The 18,453-nt window shown below is 39.0% G+C and overlaps 1 protein-coding gene across 2 annotated transcripts; it reads left to right on the top strand.

Moving 5' to 3' along the window:
- Positions 1 to 242: 242 nt before the first annotated feature.
- On the top strand, positions 243 to 18,109 carry LOC119910914 (zinc finger protein 431-like). Of its 2 annotated transcripts, XM_038729765.1 has the most exons (4): positions 243 to 386; positions 690 to 777; positions 5,689 to 7,117; positions 16,899 to 18,109. In XM_038729765.1, the coding sequence occupies exons 3-4, from the start codon at positions 7,034 to 7,036 to the stop codon at positions 18,018 to 18,020; spliced, it is 1,206 nt and encodes a 401-aa protein (XP_038585693.1). In that variant the 5' UTR covers positions 243 to 386; positions 690 to 777; positions 5,689 to 7,033; the 3' UTR covers positions 18,021 to 18,109. The 2 variants fall into 2 exon arrangements, with proteins under 2 accessions (XP_038585693.1, XP_038585692.1); XM_038729764.1 differs by lacking the exons at positions 243 to 386; positions 690 to 777 and adding an exon at positions 4,954 to 5,412.
- The last annotated feature ends 344 nt before the right edge of the window (positions 18,110 to 18,453 follow it).

Genomic DNA, 18,453 nt, shown 5'->3' with positions numbered 1-18,453 from the left:
CTGAACTATCTGGTCACTGGAATAAGTGACCAGATGCAAAACAGTGGGAAACTGAGCCGATGAAAATCTGCTCAATTTGTATTTTATTGTTTTGCAGCATGCAAATATGATTCTGATCAGCATATTCCACAACGACACTTTCTCTGAGTGAAAGAACAGTAAGGAAAGACCAGTTCAAAGGAACTAAGCCCACACTTTGACCTCTCCAGCAAGCACTGGCCTCCGGCAACGGAACGTTCTTATGTCCAGCACTCGCTTATTTAAATGATTGCAAACAATTAGAATTTTCCAAAAAGTATCAAAGAACAGTTTAATAAAATGTGGGAGCTGCTATCATTCTTCCTTTTCTGACACTTGATGACAGGAGCATGTGGCGTGAAAAGGAGGTGAGATTATTTGCTTTAGTAATCTTATTTAAAATGACATGAACTGAATATAGATGTTGGTGTGTGTGAAGGTGTAGAGAAGCCTTTCGTCAGGTTTTATGGAGTTTTCTTTTTAATCTGCATGTTCAGATGTTCTTTTTGTTGCCTCGGGGGAACAAGGTGCTTCTTTTCAAAGTGTTTTTGCAGACAATGTGTTTGGAAATGATCACATATTATCACATGTATTAGTTCACAGTATAAGCTCTAAATAAAGTTATATTCTATTTTTTATTCAATTGTACTTCTTTGAACACATTTTCACAGACAAATGGACATCAGACTGTTCTATGGAAGTCAAAAGCAGGATCTCAGATCCCATCTGACAGTGAGGAGGAGAGGACTGGAAGAAAAGGTTTGAGCAGAAGTGAAAAATAAGCCTTGAATATCTTTCTGTTTCCATCATTAATAAATCATTTAAGCGGATCTGTTGATTGTGGTAGTGAAAGAATAGAATGAAATACAGCCTAGGCTGAAAGGAGACCGATTATTCTGCTTTTCCAGTCCTAGATTGTAGCTCTGTGACTCCTGTATGGCAGCTTTGCATGATTCAAAGTTCAGGCCTTCATGCAGCCTCTGTCTGTGGATGTGTCACAGTGGGGAGTTGCCCTGAGATGAGATCTACCAGCAGCAGCAGGAGGAGGAAAGACTGAAGGAGTTCACACCTTCTAAACTCAGGAATATGATTATTTTACTGACATATTAGTGACTTTGTTGTTGGAAAACCTGTTGCTGCTCTAAAAACTAAGTTTAGTTTTAATAAATTAAATTATTTTTGAAAATAATACACTTTTTAAAAGGCAATTTTTTTCAGTAATGAAAATGATGAGAGTATCGATAAAGAGCTGAACCAATAAGGTGTATTAATAAGAGTATATCAATAAAATTATACCCATCCCAACCAACGACAACCTTCTGGTTTACGGACTGAAGCCAGGCCAGAAATGCCTAAAATCACAATTCATGGTCAAAGGTTGAAGCTTAGCAGGGCTGTAACTAGGGCCATGCTCAGTTGGGTGAAGTAATATTAGTTATGGGGAAAAATGTGAGCTTCAGATTCAAGCCCTTTTTTGTTATTGTGTAGCAGATTACTTTTATTAACAGTCGGAGGGGACGACAAACAAAATTACTCAAGCAAAATATTTGAAGGGGACACAAATAATCCAGCCTAAATTGTACATGTACGTGTACACAGAGGAGAGCATTGCTGCTGTTATTATTGGAACACATGCCGTGATGTAACTAAATGACTTTTTGTACTTAACTCTTTTTATCTGGCCAACAACACAAAGGTTGATAGGTTCACCATCGCTGATATTATCCTATCTGACATCCTCCACACATGGTATTTCAGGTTTCATCTGGGACAGAGGACGTCTCTTACATATTCACCTGCAGCTCATCTGCCATTTAACATCAAACTGAGCAAAACCCAACCCAACATATTAGCCCAAGATCAGTTCACACAGGCTTGTTTCACTTGAGGGATTTTAGAGGCAGGCAGTGGTTTACTGGATCTCACAAGATAGAAGCTGAAGTCAGGTCAGTGAAAGTCCAACAAAGACAAATGTGTGCAACAGAAAATGTATTGTCTCTGTCTCCCAGCTCTCGTCTTAGTTTTCCTCTCCTGTTGTCTTTTTCAGTAGGCTGGTGGTGCAACGACCGGTCATTCGTCATGTCCCCGGCTAACTGGTGGTCTCGCTTTGATATAGCTGTGTGAGAGAGAGGGAGAAAAATAGAGAGATGTTCCTCACTCCTGATTATCGAACTATTTGCTAATCAAAACGTATCTCTACCAATGTAGAGCAACACCTCACACAATACGTGGAAATATAAGTAAAGCAGTAGCTGTAAGCAAACAATACTGACTTAAAAAGGTTGTGTTGATGAACACAAAGATCTTTGTGTAACACTGAGATATTAAAATTCACATCTGGATACATTCACTGCACGCACGACAGACGTTCTGTGCCAGTTACGTTTAATAAAATACGATGGAGGTACTACAGGCTACTATCAGACTATGAGGCAAATTGACGAGATAAAAACTCTGTGAGCTCCTCCATTTTAATAAACCCACAAAACATTTGACTATGTACCTGGGAGCCTATAACGTTATCAAAAACCTCCTGTTTAACCTTCAGCGGACAGTTAAAAATGAAAATACTCTGAGCAGCGAAGATGACAAACACAACAGAGGCAACGATCGCGTTTAAAGAAAACACAAACCTAAAGTTAAGACCACAGCTTCCACCCCAACGCAGAGAGAGAGAGAGAGAGAGAGAGATATTAACGATGTTAACGACAAGTTATTTAATATAGGCCATGAACAGAGCTCATCACCCCCCATTATAGATATTATCTGACATTTGAAGTTCCTCAGTTAAAGTAAACAGTTATCAACAATTCTTTTAACATTTCATCCCTCTACAACTCACTGTTGTTTATTATATTATAATGATAATTATAGGTTGATTATATTTCATCTCCTTCTGGGAAAACCAAATGAAATTAAGTGATAGAGTTGGAGGAAACATGTAAACAGATAGGAAGGCTGTGAAAGATAAAGATTGCCGAACGCAGAGTTTACACTAAATGATTCAGAGCTGCCAGAGACAGACAGATGTTCACTGTGAACAGGTAGAACGGGTCTGCAGGTCAGGTGTCCTTAGGCTGAACCCCAGACTGCTTTATTTAGATGACTGATTTTTTTAAAGTGTACAGGTGAAAGGCTGAGAATGGTTTGGCAAAGTACTGGCAAACCTTCCCAGTTCTGCACTGTGCGAATGTGTTTCCAGTTTGTGGAGTAAGATGTCAAACTCTTTATTCTGGGCTTCAACGGTGAGGTGGATCTGTCCTTTACCAGGATCATTCCTGCTCTGTGTCCTTCTACCATGGAGCCTAGATATGGGCTGTTGGTTATACGTCTGCTTCTCAGGTTAAATCATACATAGTTTCCGTAGGCTGCAATTTTCCTGGCTCTCCTTTTCACACTCGTGTACTGTTACGTCCTCATGTGGCTCAAGCCCAGAAGAAGGAGAGGAGTAACAATTTAAAATGAAAACCGGCCTTAAAGAAACAAGGAACAGATTATGTGCAAGCAAATTAAGGAAATTTATTTCATTTAAAGTTAAATACTCACAAACAACACTGGTGCACAACTAAAAACTACTCTCTTAAAAAAGAGAAAGTGGTTTAAATGAGGTTACTTAGCAGACAACCTACTTAACTGAACACACACGCAGCTTCACTGAAGAACAAACACCCTTCCTCCACAGAGCGAGTACATCATGAGCACACACCTCAACTGCAGTCCGACCCGCTGGCCACCCGCTGGTCCACCGTCTCCACACGCTGACTGGCCCACGGACACTCCTGTCCAGGCTTTAGACTCCACCCTGATTGCAGACGAAAGGAAAGTGACCGCACCTGGATGTAGATACTAGAAGATGTTTCGGCTGTTATCAGGGAGGCGTCTTCAGTTCAGAGTCTATTTAACCTGTGGGGTCGTCAGCAAGTGATGAATTGTTGTTATTAATTGTATTCATCATTCCATTAAGTTCAGTGTTCATCATTTAAAGTATTATTTAAGAGGGTAGAAGTTAGGATCACAGTGTCAAAACTCTAAAGCTCTTGTCACCAGTTAAAGAGTTATTTTATAGTGTAAAGTTAAGATCACAACGCTGAAACTCTAAAGCTCTGAGAGCGTGTGGTCCTCTCTGTGTCTAGCTGCCAGTAACAGTAGCACATGTGTGCTCTGGGAGCAGAATGAGACAGAAAGGCATCATCAAAAACCCCAGCAGAGGAAAATGTCCCGTCTATAGCAAACAGCAAAGAGACACCAGCTTATTCCACAAAGTCAGAGTTTTGGTTAAAATAGTGTGATCAGCAGAGGGCATGCCGGACTCAGAGAGGGGAGCAGTGCAGACAAAAAGTTAGACATCAGGCAAGAAACAGTCATCAGTGATTATCCTTAATCAATATTAATAATGATTATTAATCATTTTAATCAGTTTTATTATCTTTAATCAGTTACTTTAATCAATAAGTAATCATTCTTATATCATCATTTTTAACCATTTTATTAGTATTAATCATTAATCATATGTGCTTCGGTTTTTACTTCTAAGTCATGAACACAGAAACAAGCTCACTGTTAGATTCTTGAGTGGGAGGAATGACTGCAGGAAGAGGCTGCAGATGTTTCGTCTTGTCCAGGTGTCATCTACTGTAGATTATGACCACAGGAGAGACTGCAGGTGTGCAAGATCTGCCGACACTGTGACAGTGCATGCTTGGGTCTACTGTTATGTTGTGATTAATATTAATATTAAGACTACATGCTTAATTACTGATTAAGAGGTTTGGGCCTCTGGTTATTATTGCCAGTGTGAACTTTGAGTGAACCTGCTGAAGGAATTCTTGCTTTGCAAAAAACACGACAGACAGATGAAAAGCAGGAAGCAGAAGCAGAACATCAAGAATGCTGTAAGAAACCAAGCATTAATGAAAAATGCAACTTTACTTATGTTATTCTTATATTCATTGCTTAAAAAATACAATTGTGTGTCAAATTAAGCACAGTAACCTTTAAAAAACACAGTGAGACTGAAGTTGAAATGTAAATGATGAACTTCTTATCCAGTAGTATAAAGATGTAGAAAGTCAACAATATAGTAATAACTGACAGCTGGAGAACAGAGGAGAAGAAGTTCATCATGAGGAGAGGAGGGGCAACCAGCCAGAAGAGATGTATATAAGGCTGCAGACCGTAGGAGGGACTTCATCCTCCGGCCTGCTGGGATGTTGGACGGGTTTATCTGTCCTGTTTTGGAATAAACTCTTTTTGCACCGACTCTTGACCGTCTCCAGAGAAGTTCTTGTCTGCAAGTTTTTTGACTGTTGTGGGGATTTAATAGAGTATTTTTTGACCAAGTTTTATTAAGTTGGTGAAGGTGGGGACCAGGCTTAACATCTGACCCGACACAAGGTGATGGACACCTCTTAGTTTGAAAATCTTCAACCACGTCCAACTGCCTTTGATTTTAACCTTCCTTGGATAACTATGACCTGCATGACAGAGAATCTTCACAGACTGTTACTGTTGTTCTGAGATGTGCACTTTAGTTGCATTAGTGTGTTTTGGATGTGGGAAATTTAAATAAACTAATACTGGGTGTTCAAAGGAAGCTCACACCTTTTTGCACATTTTCCCAGATGACCTTCTAGAGTGAAAAGCCACCTAATGGCGGACTTTCTCTTTCAGGTTTCAAGAGAATCATTGGAGTGAAGAATGTGGAACTACAGAGCGTCTGTGAAACTGATGGCAGTAAATGGTCAACGGCGGCCCCGCTGTGGTGGATCACTGATCCGTAAGCAGTGGATTCTGACTGCAGCTCACTGCTGGGAGGATGGACGGTGATAAAGATTTTCTTATTCTTAACTAATAACAATCTGAAAGCCCTGAAGCGGTGATCAGCAATGACTTGATGTTAAGCTGTAGCTTTAGCCCTAAATGAAGATCGTCTGTTCAGCATGTTCATGTTAGTTTATGTTAATGTTCAGTACAATATTAAAATGATTAACCACTTCCTCCTCTTAAAAACTACAGTGAGCTGCTGTTTTAGGAGATTATTTAGCTCTTTTAATCAAACTCTATATCTTTGTGACCTGATGTGAGCTTGAGACTCAGACTATTTAGAATTGTATACAAATGTAATAAAAACATTCAGAGTTCTGCTCTCGTGTACATTTATAGAACATTTAAACGTGATAACTTGTATGAATTTAATACAACTTGTATGCTGGATAATCCTGAACCAATAAAACGTCCGGCGTCGTCTGTGCAGCAGCACCTGAACAGGTGGTGGAAGCAGGAAAATCTCTCTATCGTCTTCTCGCATTCCTGATTAAATCTCCTGTTTTCTGATTAACTGCATCACTTGTGGAAAACAGAAGCCCACTGTTTGGCCTCTGAGTCTGTTTGGGCTCCAAAGAAACCTCCGGATTTTCCGTCAGAATCTAACAGAGCTTCCACCTGCTGCTCAGTAACAGACAGATAAAGACAATAAAGATGAAGAACAAAGAGATGATGACAGATAATCCTGTCAGCTTCAACAGAAAGCAGCCGCGCCTCCTATAACGGAAGATCAGCAGTCCAGTAAGTTGGTTCTTCTTTGATTAAAGGCAACTTTATTATGGAAAAAAGAGCACGGCAGCAAAATATGAGCTGGAATCTTAAAGCTGCCTGAAGTCCAGAGGAAGAGGTGAACACGAACCTCCTGAAGGACTTTATCACACAGCTGGAAACTCCAGACGGTCTGAATCTGAACCCCTCCATGACTCCAGATGCTGCTGAAGGTCGCTCTGCAGTTACACCGACAGACGCTGGTCGGCGGTGGCGCTGCGGCGTTTCCGGCCGTGCGGGCTAACTTCCGGTTTAGCCCTCCAGCTAACGCGAATGGCGTCATGAACTTGGCGCGGTGAAGTCAGCTGGGACGGAAGAACCGGACCTGCCGGGAGCTGCTGCTGCACTACGGTGGCCGGGAACCGCCCTGAGCCGCAGTTTCAGAGGGATCTCAGCCTGAAGAGCAGTCCGGGAGGAGACCGGGATGGACCGGCGGAACCGGGAGCCCCGGAGCGGGGTCCCCGGGAGCCCAGCGGCAGGCTCGAGCTCCGACAGCCCCGGTGTTCAGGTCAGTGTTCAGGACTTCAGGTGTGACAGTTTAACAGGTGACAGTTCACGACGTGCTGCAGGATCCGCTGACTGCAAACCAGCAAATACGGTCCGATAACTTTATTTATTTAATTAATTGAAATTTAAAACACAGAACAGTCAGGAGCTGCTATATAAGAAGACAACATACAGAAATAATAACAAAGGCAGGACATAAAAAATAAAAACATCAATTCAAAGTAATATATCATCTGTCCAAAAGAAATTTGTCAAACACACAGTTAGATTTGATGCTATACTGATGCAGTTCTTTGAGAAAGTGTCCAAAGTTTGGTTTGGAGTCTGTCCATTTTTTCTTGTGGATGTGGAATTTACCAACTGTACAAAAAAATTACGTCCTTTTCCTGAAGTTGAAATGTTTGTCCAGTTTTCCACCAAAACATTCTGCAGTGTATAAATTAATAAAATAAATGACAAATAGTTTCTTCATGGAATTGACAGAAAGTGCAAGAAAACTCAATATTCAATCTAAATCTCTCAAACGTTTTTTTTAACCGGATATATACGATGTAATATCTTAAAGGAAACCTCTTTTACTTTGTTGTTAAGACAGAATTTGTCTACAATAAGTCACATTTTCTGCCAATTAATTTCTCCATAAAGTGAAGTCCAGAGGAGTTATTCCTTGTATGCAGTTCCTGATATATTTATTTCAACATTTATTTTTAGTAATGTCAATTTCTCCAAGGAATAAACTACTATTACATGGTTGGATCCTTGAGACCTCACTAACCAAACCTCTAAGTTGCAGCACAGCATCAGAAACCACTGCATATTCCTTTGGCGTAACCGTTAAACATAAGTTAGTAACTGCCCTTCAGCACCGACGAGCTGTTTAACTAATACAACACCTTTGGCACCCCATATCTCATAATACAGTGATTTATTTTTATATTGAATATTCTTGTTGTTCCAAATGTAGTAATTAGTTGGTGAAAAATTATGCTTGTAATTTAACTTCCAGGCCAGCAGAGCTTGTTTATGAAAATTTATTATTATTATTATTATTATTATATTTGGCGTTCCAAATATTATCTTTTTCTGTAATTAACTTAATTAGCCATTTAATTTTGAAAGTATTGTTTAAAGTTTCAAAACCTCCAAAGACCTCCAGACCTCCATTTCTTTTTGTGTTACATAAGATATCTTTCTTTAAATAATGATATTTAATCCTCCATATGAAATTAAATAGGATTGCATCTAATTTTTTGTGTATTACTTCCGGCATTTCCAACGATAAGGAGACACAGACAGATCTGGATGTTCCCTCAGCTTTAGAAAGTAGAACTCTGCCGTTATTACCAATTATAGGGCTGAAGTTTTGATTACTACAGAGTTTCTCATTCCTGTCTGTAACTACACCTTGGTATGTAACGGTGTTCCTCACAGGTATGTGTCTACTTCTGATTGGTCACATTCTTTAAGTGGTAATAATACAGATTTGTTCAGGTTCATTTTTAAGCCTGAAATAATAGAAAAATCCTCCATTAAACTAATTGCTTTGATCACTTCCTCTTTATTTGACAGAAAAATAGTTGTATCTGCCAGTTGAGATCATTTAAATTCTCTATTTAAGGTCACTGTACCTTGAAACTGTACGGCCATAATTTGTGTTACCAGAAGGAACAGAAAGGGGTTGAGGGGACGACCTTGTCACCAATATCAAATCTAGGGGCCGTGTTTTAACTGAGCTGTTGCACCTTTTATAAAGTGTTTTGGCAGCATTTAGAAATTGGTTTCCAAATCCAAAGCATTCAATGACTTTAAACATAAACTGATGGCTTATTGTGTCAAATGCTTGATAAAAGTCAACAAATAAAAAATAAAACTATTGTCCACTATATATTAATTATAATCAATCATATCTAGAATTAACCGCATGTTGTTGCATATATTTCTACCAGGTATGAATCCAGATTGTTCTTCATCAATAATATTATTCAATCCTGATTTTAATCTTTTTGCAAAGATCAAAGCAAATATCTTGGCATCATTATTTAATAGACTAATTGGCCTCAAATTCTCAATATTTAATTTATCTTTTTCTGGTTTGGGGATCAATTTAATAAGACCTTGATGCAGAGTAGGTGGTAGCTCCTTTTTCTTTGGCTTCTTCAAATACAGACACTAAAAATGGGGCAACAGTCTTAATAAAGACTTTATAAAATTCACTTATTAGATTTATTTTCTTTAAGAGAGTCAATACATTTTTGTTAAACTAATTTTCTTGTCACAGACTGATTTAAAACTGTCATCAATGCCCTTAATGCTTTTTTCTATGTCTTTAAGAAACAAATCTATATTGCCTTCATTTTCAGAATCGGTATCGTATAACGTCTGATAGAAATTGGCTACATATTGCGAAATTGTTCTTTCATCTTGACATTCTATGTTATTGATTCTAGGTTTACAAAGTGATGATTGTTCATAGTTTCTTTTATCTAGATTAAAAAAGTATTTAGTGCATTTTTCACCTTGTTCTAGTCACTTTCTTCTGGATCTGACGAAGACGCCTTTTCTTCATATATTTAGTCCAATTCAAGTTGTAGAGATGACGGTTCTTTCAGTTCTTCTCCAGATAAACGTACTTTCTCTAATAATCTTATCATATTTGTAATTATCCGGGTCTCTTTCTTTACTTGCTTTAGCAAACCGTTTCCCAAATGACAATGTAAAATTTCTAAATTCGTATTTCATAAATTTCCAGCATTTTTCAAACTCGTTCAATAAATTTGCTCGTCTCCAATATTTGTCAATAATTTTTTGGGCTTCATTTTTAAATTCCTTATTTTCTAATAGTGTTTGATTTAATTTCCAATAGTCCTTATTAGTTACCTCATATTTACTATAATCATAATAGCCATAAAATCTGTAAAAACAGAGGGTTCTATTCTCACTAATCCACCTTGTCTTCTACATCTGAGGAGATCAACCAGAAGTCTGTGTGTGATTGTTGTATATATTCTTTGGTTCAAGTGTCTATTTCTCCAGATATCAATAAGATCCATCCTACCACATATGTTTCCTAAATCACTCATTACTTTATCTTTAGGAGGCCATCTATCCATGTTTTCATCCATCACTGTATTAAAGTCTCCTCCCCATAAAACTTTAGCTGAGGGGATCTGTAATAACAGCTGATTAATTTTATTCTCTATTGCTGAAAATATAATTGTGCTGTCTTGTTTGTTATTGGAGGCATAAATATTTATAATAAGAAATTGAGATTGGTCTGTATCTACTAGGAGAATTATCCATCTACCATTAACATCTGTTACGTGGCTGATAATATGACCATTAAACTTTCCCTGTAGTGCAGCGACCCCTGCTGACCTGTTCCTACCAGAGGAAAACCACACATCTTTCCCACTGACTCCAAAATGATACATCTGTTTCTACAGCGTGAGTTTCTTGGATAAAATAAAAATCAGCACCTTTGTCTCTTTAACTGGTTTCTAATACCCCTGGCATTTACAGATAAAATAGAAACTGACGTTGTTGAACATGAACAGATAATTTCTGCTTCTGAGTGGAGTCTGCAGGCTACATCTCAGCTGCACGATGATTCAAAGAGAGGATGTGATCATGGAGGAGACTGTGTCGCTGCAAAATGACAATAAAATGTCCCAAAAAATGTTTTCCTTTTTTAATTTAAAGTCATCTTTAATGCATAAATGGGGGTTACAATTCAGATGTGACTTATAAAGATATACAGAACAGTATACAAATACATATATAAAACACAGCCGCCTACAGGTCATTACAAAGAGAGAGAGGACCACATGTTGACAGTTTTAACTGCCTTTCTGTTGTTGGAGCCAGAAATCAGATTAATATAAGGCACAACTTTGTGGAAAAAAAGTATAAAATTAGGTTTTTTTAGCGCTGGATTTGCATTTATGAATGTGAAATTTTGCCGAAAGAATTAATAATTTTATAATGAAGTACAACTTTTCTTCACTTTGACTTCTATAAAAGCAAAATACAACATTCTTCCACAGTAAGGCAAAGTCTTTATAGATGAGGTCAATGATTAATCTGCTGAGGTTTTGCCAAAATGTTCTGTTGTGTGAGCAAAACCAAAAGAGGTGCCAAACAGTTTCTGGGTGGTCTTCACAAAAAGAACAGTTTGTATTGATGTCTCTTTAATTTAACCATGTAATGATTTGCAGGGTAATATCTGTGACTTCTTCTGAACGACACTTTCACCTTGTTTACTTTCAAGTATCTGTGAGGAATCATCCAAACCTTTTTCCAGTCAGTGTCATTTACAAATCGGTTCCAGTAAAATTAAACATTTGTAATAGAAACTATTTCTTTCTGAAATAAAGCACGGATGTTCTTATTATTTCGAGGAAGTTGGGAAAAACAGATTTTACCTACTGGTGATTCAGCCACATCGGGGAGGGAGACAGAAGCAGGTGGAAGTCTGCCAGTATATCTAAAAAGCATGATGGTGCCTGATGGGATGGCGTCAAATACGTAAGCCGTCCAGATCTTCATGTTGCAAACATAGCGGAATAGAAACGCGATCGATGGTACGAAGCTGTGTGACAGGTTAATCTGGGCGCTCTGCTGCAGCGAACAGCGTCTCTGCGCTCCAACACCTCAGCCTGTTTCCCTATGAAAGGAAGAACACATTTAAACCGACATGTATTTATTGCTGCTCTCACTAGTATGTATAGTAGTAGGCTACTAACTTTTGTGTCTCCATTCATTTTTAAAAAGTGGATATTTACAAAATGATCGATACATGTTGTTGTTTTGCATGTGTGTTCATTTTTACAGATTTTACAGATTGATAGTCCAGCAGGGTTCTAGTTACGGTCCATAAGGAGGTCTGAGCTCTTAATCGTGAATCTGTGGGGTTCAGTAATTCATTTACCAACAACCATTATTTTTAATCATATATGTACATTACATTAATAAGATAAACACACTAAAATAAACATGTTTTCCAATCAAACTACGCTGCGCACCACATGAATGTCATTATGATATGATTAATAATTAATATGATACCATAAAGGGCGGATGCGCGTCTCTCCTTGAGCAGCAGTCTTTGTTGGTTTGTTTCAGGCTTTTGAAACTTGAACTTTGTTGCCGTATCACACACATCAGCCCACTACTCGCCTCAGATGTGTGTGATACGGCAACAAAGTTCAAGTTTCAAAAGCGAGAGAAAGTGTTGACCACGCAAAGAAGTCTCTGTCCAGGCTTCTATTATTTATTTATTTATTTATTAATCTCCGCCGGTAACGTCCGTTATACTACAGACCCCCACCAAGCTCAAATTGTAGTCCAGTTCATACAGTTGTCCGTTTTTTCCTATTAAATTCAGCTGATAGCAGTAAAATGCTATTTTATATTACTCTTTAAAGGGAAATTATGAATGAGAAGTATGTGTGGGGTTTTTTTTAAGACTGGAAGAGAGGCTAAGTTACACTCTTAATCAACGACAATGTTTTTCTGTGGATGGATGTGGCTGCTGGATCGACGGAATTAACATCCTGTTTTGACAGAATAAATAAATATTGCCTGTAAAAAAAAGATCCTGTGACTAGTTGAATGATTGAAGCGATGCACAGTCTGCTTTGTTGCTACACTTGCACGTTAACTGCTAAGTAGAATAGGCTCAAATTAAGGAATTAGCCTGCTAGTTTCCTATTACAATGTTGACTAAATAATTAAATATAAATCAACAACAAAAACCCTCCCCCTATGTCTACGTGATAAAATTTTTTATGCGTTTCCTTTTAAATCGCATGCTTTTATTTTGTAGTTTTTGCATGTATTTCATGTCCTGACCGGTCTGCAGTTGGACCCTCTTGTAACGTCGTTCACTAGTCCTGTTTCCATCAGGTGTGGCGCACAAGAAAACTACACAAGCACCAATCACAGGAAAGTTTGTTCTGATGACTGATCAGTGTTTTAAAAGCTGTTTTCAGGGTTACACATGTTCAAAACATCTGGTTCAATATTTTAAAATGCAAAGAGAAGGAGCTCACATGCAGTATAAATTTTAGGGGTGGGAATCTCTGGGCACCTCACGATTCGATTTAATTTGCGCTTTAAAATCCAAAAGAAGAAGAAAAAGACTAGTTTGCATCCCTAATTATTTTATTAACATCAGCTAGGGCTGGGCAATACGGCCAAAAATGTTATTACAATAAAAGTTTCATATCTTTCAAAATCGATAATTATCACGGTAAGGATCAAATTGTTATTTCCTTTGAGTTTGAAGGCTGATTTTTGCTCCTGAGTAAAAGTTGAAGAAACTTGATGGTTAATTGTGGTTTAAACTTTTCTTAATGGTCAGAACATGACAAACACTTGAGTGGATCACTTCACAAATCTGAGGTAGAACATTCAAAACAATTATGATAAATTCTTTGTCAACAAATATGCATGAGTAAAACCTTTTTTCAGTCCTTTTTCTTCAACAGAATAAACATCTTTAAAAAAAAGTAACTTAAGCTAAAAAAACAAGCTGCTGAGTACTGCATTATATTCTTTCTATTATATTCTTTGAATTTTCACCTGAATCACAAGACAATTCTACCATAAATTGGTGTAGAAAATGTCTCCAGAATGCAGGAAATTAACTGTTAGTTAATTAAGTGCTCAAAAATTTCTAGGGGACAACCCCCAGACCCCCCATTTGTATATTTGTACAGCATTGAATATTTCTTCAAAATAGTGTTAAAATATCTTGTTCTCGTGACCCAATATAGGGAATCGTGCATGTGAGCCACACCCCTAATCTGAACTCCTATGTCCCCACCACTTTTCAACATAAAGTGACGTCCTTGATTCATTTTATGTTATCAGAGTACAAAAACACCCCAAAAAGCTATAGTGTGTTAAATACGAATGTATTAAATTTAGGCAAGTTCGTAAATACTGTTTTTCTCGGGCTTCAAATTCATTCAGATTTCCATTATATGGCATTGAAGTTGGTATTAAAGTTCATCCTAAATGGTATTAAAAAGGTCTTAAAAAGTCTTAAATTTAACTTTGAGAATCCTGGGTGTACCTTGCAATTAATTACGGTTTTGGAAAAACAAAATGAAATGCTTTATTGATTCAGCAACAATCTCTTTCATTTCTGCCTAAAAGAGACATTCAGGTTTTTGATGGTGATCCTTTGCAATATCACACCTTCATGAGGGCTTTTGAACACAGCATCGAAGACAATGCTGATAATCCTAAAGACTGCTTGTACTTCCTTGAACAGCATACCAGGGGCCGGCAAGGGAGTTTGTCAGAAGCATAGACTGTGTATAAGAAATGGATGTAGTCATCATTACGTCACCCGTTGGTTGTGGACTGCCGTTTTAATAATATTAATTATTAAATTAATTATTATAATAAAATTTTATTTAAGGCGCCTTTCTCGGCACTCAAGGACACCGTACAGGGATGCAAAGACATTTAAAAGCAGCAAAACTAAGAACATTAAAACAAGCTAAAAGCAAAGAATTTACATCAAATGAGGTAGGCAGTTTTAAACAGATGTGTTTTGAGTTGCGATTTAAAATGGGAGAATGAATCGATGTTTCTAAGTTGGGGTGGGTAAAGAGTTTCAGAGACAAGGGGCGATGGTGAGACAAGCAGGGGGGACAGACAGGTGTATGGAGGAAGAGGATCTAAGGGAGCGGGTGGAAGTTGGACCCTGCAGGAGATCAGACAAATACGGAGGGGCAAGGTTGTGGATGGCCTTGAATGTTAACAGAAGGACTTTGAATTGGATACGGGACAGGACCGGGAGCAAGTGAAGCTGTTGGACAACAGGAGTGATGTGGTGGATGGAGGGTGTTCGAGTTATGATGCGGGCAGCTGAATTCCAGACCAGTTGAAGTTTATGAAGGTATTTGTGAGGGAGGCCGAAAAGGAGAGAGTTGCAGTAGTCCAAACGGGAAGTGACAAGACTGTGAACAAGAATGGCGGCAGTGTGGGGGGGTAAGGGAGGCGATTGATGTTTCGTAGATGGAAGTAGGCAGACCGGGTAATGTTATTGATGTGGGACTGAAAAGATAAAGTGCTGTCAAGGATGACTCCCAGACTCTTAACCTGGGGGGAGGGTGAAACGGTGGAATTATCAATAGTAAGTGAAAAGCTGTCGGTTTTGGATAAAGTGGATTTAGTTCCAATGAGGAGGACCTTGGTTTTATCACTGTTTAATTTGAGGAAATTATTAGTAAACCAGGTTTTTATTTCCGAGATACAGTCAGTGAGGGAGGTGGGGGGGAGAGAGGACGATGGTCGAGAGGTAGAGCTGGGTGTCATCAGCATAATAGTGGAATTGAATATTAAATTTGCAGAAGATATTGCCCAGAGGAAGGAGATAAATGATGAAAAGTAAGGGCCCCAGGACAGAGCCCTGGGGCACACCTGAAGTGACGTGGGAGGGACAGGATTTAAAAGACTTAAGTTGAACGAACTGAGTGTGGCCTGAAAGATAAGATGTGAACCAGTCTAACGGAGTGTGAGTGATGCCGATAGAAGATAACCTGTTGAGGAGAACAGAGTGACAGATGGTATCAAAGGCTGCACTCAGGTCGAGGAGGATGAGAATGGTAAGTAGTACAGAATCAGCTGCCACAAGGAGGTCATTGGTGATTTTGATAAGTGCTGTTTCAGTGCTATGAAGTGGACGGAATCCAGACTGGAACTGTAACTGTTCATACAGGTTATTGTGGGATAGATGAAGATGGAGTTGAGAGGCAACTGTTTTTTGAATTTTGGAAATGAATGGTAAATTGAACAGGCCGCGACCTTTGCTGCTATCTCTTATTCATTAGATATTGTGAAGTATGGTAAAAATTAATACAAAATAATTAATATAGAGGTGGCGATGGTGCAGTGGATTAGACACTTGTCTTTGATTCCCACTGCGACACATCCACCGAATAACTTAACTTGTTTGATCAGGGTGTAGGGGGGTCTCTGTATATTTTCCTGATTTTTTGGCCTTTGCCAATCACATACCTGATTATACTAAACCCCCAAAAACCAGGGAACTAGAAAGTAAAAACACAAAGCAGACAGAATCGTGACACCATGTGACAACAAGGAACCGTATGGGAACGTTCAGAATAAGTATGTAACAAAACGTTCTCATATGGCCAACAAAGGACCACATGGGAACGTTCTGCTTATGTCCCAAATGTCCTCTTTGTAATGTTGCTATGTGACCATAAAATAACAAATATGGAACGTCCCCCTAAAATAATTTTGGGAACGCTGATCTGCAGCACTTTCATAACGAAGAGAGGAAGTTTCAGGAACATCTGTATTAAAGGTTTAGGACGTTCGTCATCTTTACAGAACTGTGGTGTGGCTCAAGCTTGAACCACAATGAATCGTACATTTCTCATGATGCATCTCGATAATGTGGTGATAGATGATTAAGAAAATTTCATGGGGGCATCTGTGATGATCAATCAGATTCCTACAGACGGTACGGTCTAGACCTGCTCTTTTATGAAAAGTGCTGTGAGATAACTGTTGTTGTGATTTGGCTCTATATAAATAAAATTGAATTGAAAATTGAATTGAATACAGAAGTCTGTGGTGCCCCAGGCCCCACTGTGGACACACCCCTGCAGTTGGTTGTCACAGTTGGTAATGCATTAGTCAAACTTCAGCATTGTGTTCCACAGACGTGTTCTAAAAGTAATTTAAATAGCTTCCTCCACCTGACATCTCACTTACTGTCTTTCACTCTGTTGCCATAGGAACAGAGAGGAAGAGATGAACTCAAACGTCACCGCTGTCAGCACTGTGACAAATCCTTCACAAGATCTTCCGCTTTAAAGATTCATCAGAGAGTTCACACTGGAGAGAAACCGTACAGCTGTGACCAGTGCGGGAAAACTTTCACTCAGTCAGGTAACCTAGAAATCCACAAACGTTTTCACACTGGAGAGAAACCGTACAGCTGTGACCAGTGTGGGAAAACTTTCACTACAGCAGGTGCACTAAAAATCCACCAACGTATTCACACTGGAGAGAAACCGTACTGGTGTGACCAGTGTGGGAAAACTTTCAATCAGTCAGGTGAACTAAAAATCCACCAACGTGTTCACACTGGAGAGAAACCGTACTGGTGTGACCAATGTGGGAAAACTTTCACTCAGTCAGGTACCCTAGAAGTCCACAAACGTATTCACACTGGAGAGAAACCATACAGCTGTGACCAGTGTGGGAAAACTTTCATTGCGTCACGTAAACTAAAAATTCACCGACGTGTTCACACTGGAGAGAAACCGTACTGGTGTGACCAGTGTGGGAAAACTTTCACTACATCAGGTGAACAACAAATCCATCAACGTATTCACACTGGAGAGAAACCGTACTGGTGTGACCAGTGTGGGAAAACTTTCATTAGATCAGGTAAACTGAAACTCCACGAACGTATTCATACAGGAGAGAAACCATACAGCTGTGACCAGTGTGGGAAAACTTTCACTACATCAGCTGAACTAAAAATTCACCGACGTGTTCACACTGGAGAGAAACCATACTGGTGTGATCAGTGTGGGAAAACTTTCACTCAGTCAGGTACCCTAGAAGTTCACAAACGTATTCACACTGGAGAGAAACCGTACAGCTGTGACCAGTGTGGCAAAGCTTTCATTGAGTCAAGTAAGCTAAAAATTCACCGACGTGTTCACACTGGAGAGAAACCGTACTGGTGTGACCAATGTGGGAAAACTTTCACTCAGTCAGGTGCCCTAGAAGTCCACAAACGTGTTCACACTGGAGAGAAACCGTACAGTTTTGAACAACGTGGGAAAACCTCTGCTCACAGTAGTCACCTTAAAGTCCACCAACACAGTCACGCTGCTTTGTTGTGAACATTTTTCAGAGAAATGTTAGCTGTTTCCTCCTGCCTCCTCCTCCTGTAGCATCTCTACAAACTGACAAATAAACAACAGTAACTTCATATTTTTTGGCAGCATGTATGTTATCGTGGCTGCGACTACATACTGTCCTGCTTCCTCCTCCCAATCGTGCTGTCGTCACACACTTGTTGTTATTGTTATCTTGTTATAGTTTCCTTAGTGGAATTTCCTTAAAATATCTATCTAAATTTGCAGTTAGTGTTTTGTTGAGACTGAAAGCAAAGCAAAATCTAGTTGATGCAAAGAGACGCAGATTCGCTCATGTTGGCGCCAGCTGAGGGGAAGAAATTTAATCTTAAATAAAAGGTTCTCTTTGATTCTTCAAGACCACCATGTTTCCAATCTGGAGAAGCAGGCACCTGTTGCAGTTCCATAATGGCAGAGG

The sequence above is a fragment of the Micropterus salmoides genome, unplaced genomic scaffold (genome assembly GCF_014851395.1).
Source record: "Micropterus salmoides isolate LMB-PRFRI ecotype aquatic unplaced genomic scaffold, ASM1485139v1 Ms_hic_scaffold_19, whole genome shotgun sequence".
NCBI classification, from domain to species: Eukaryota; Metazoa; Chordata; class Actinopteri; order Centrarchiformes; family Centrarchidae; genus Micropterus; species Micropterus salmoides.
This window is presented reverse-complemented; position numbering and strand designations above follow the sequence as displayed.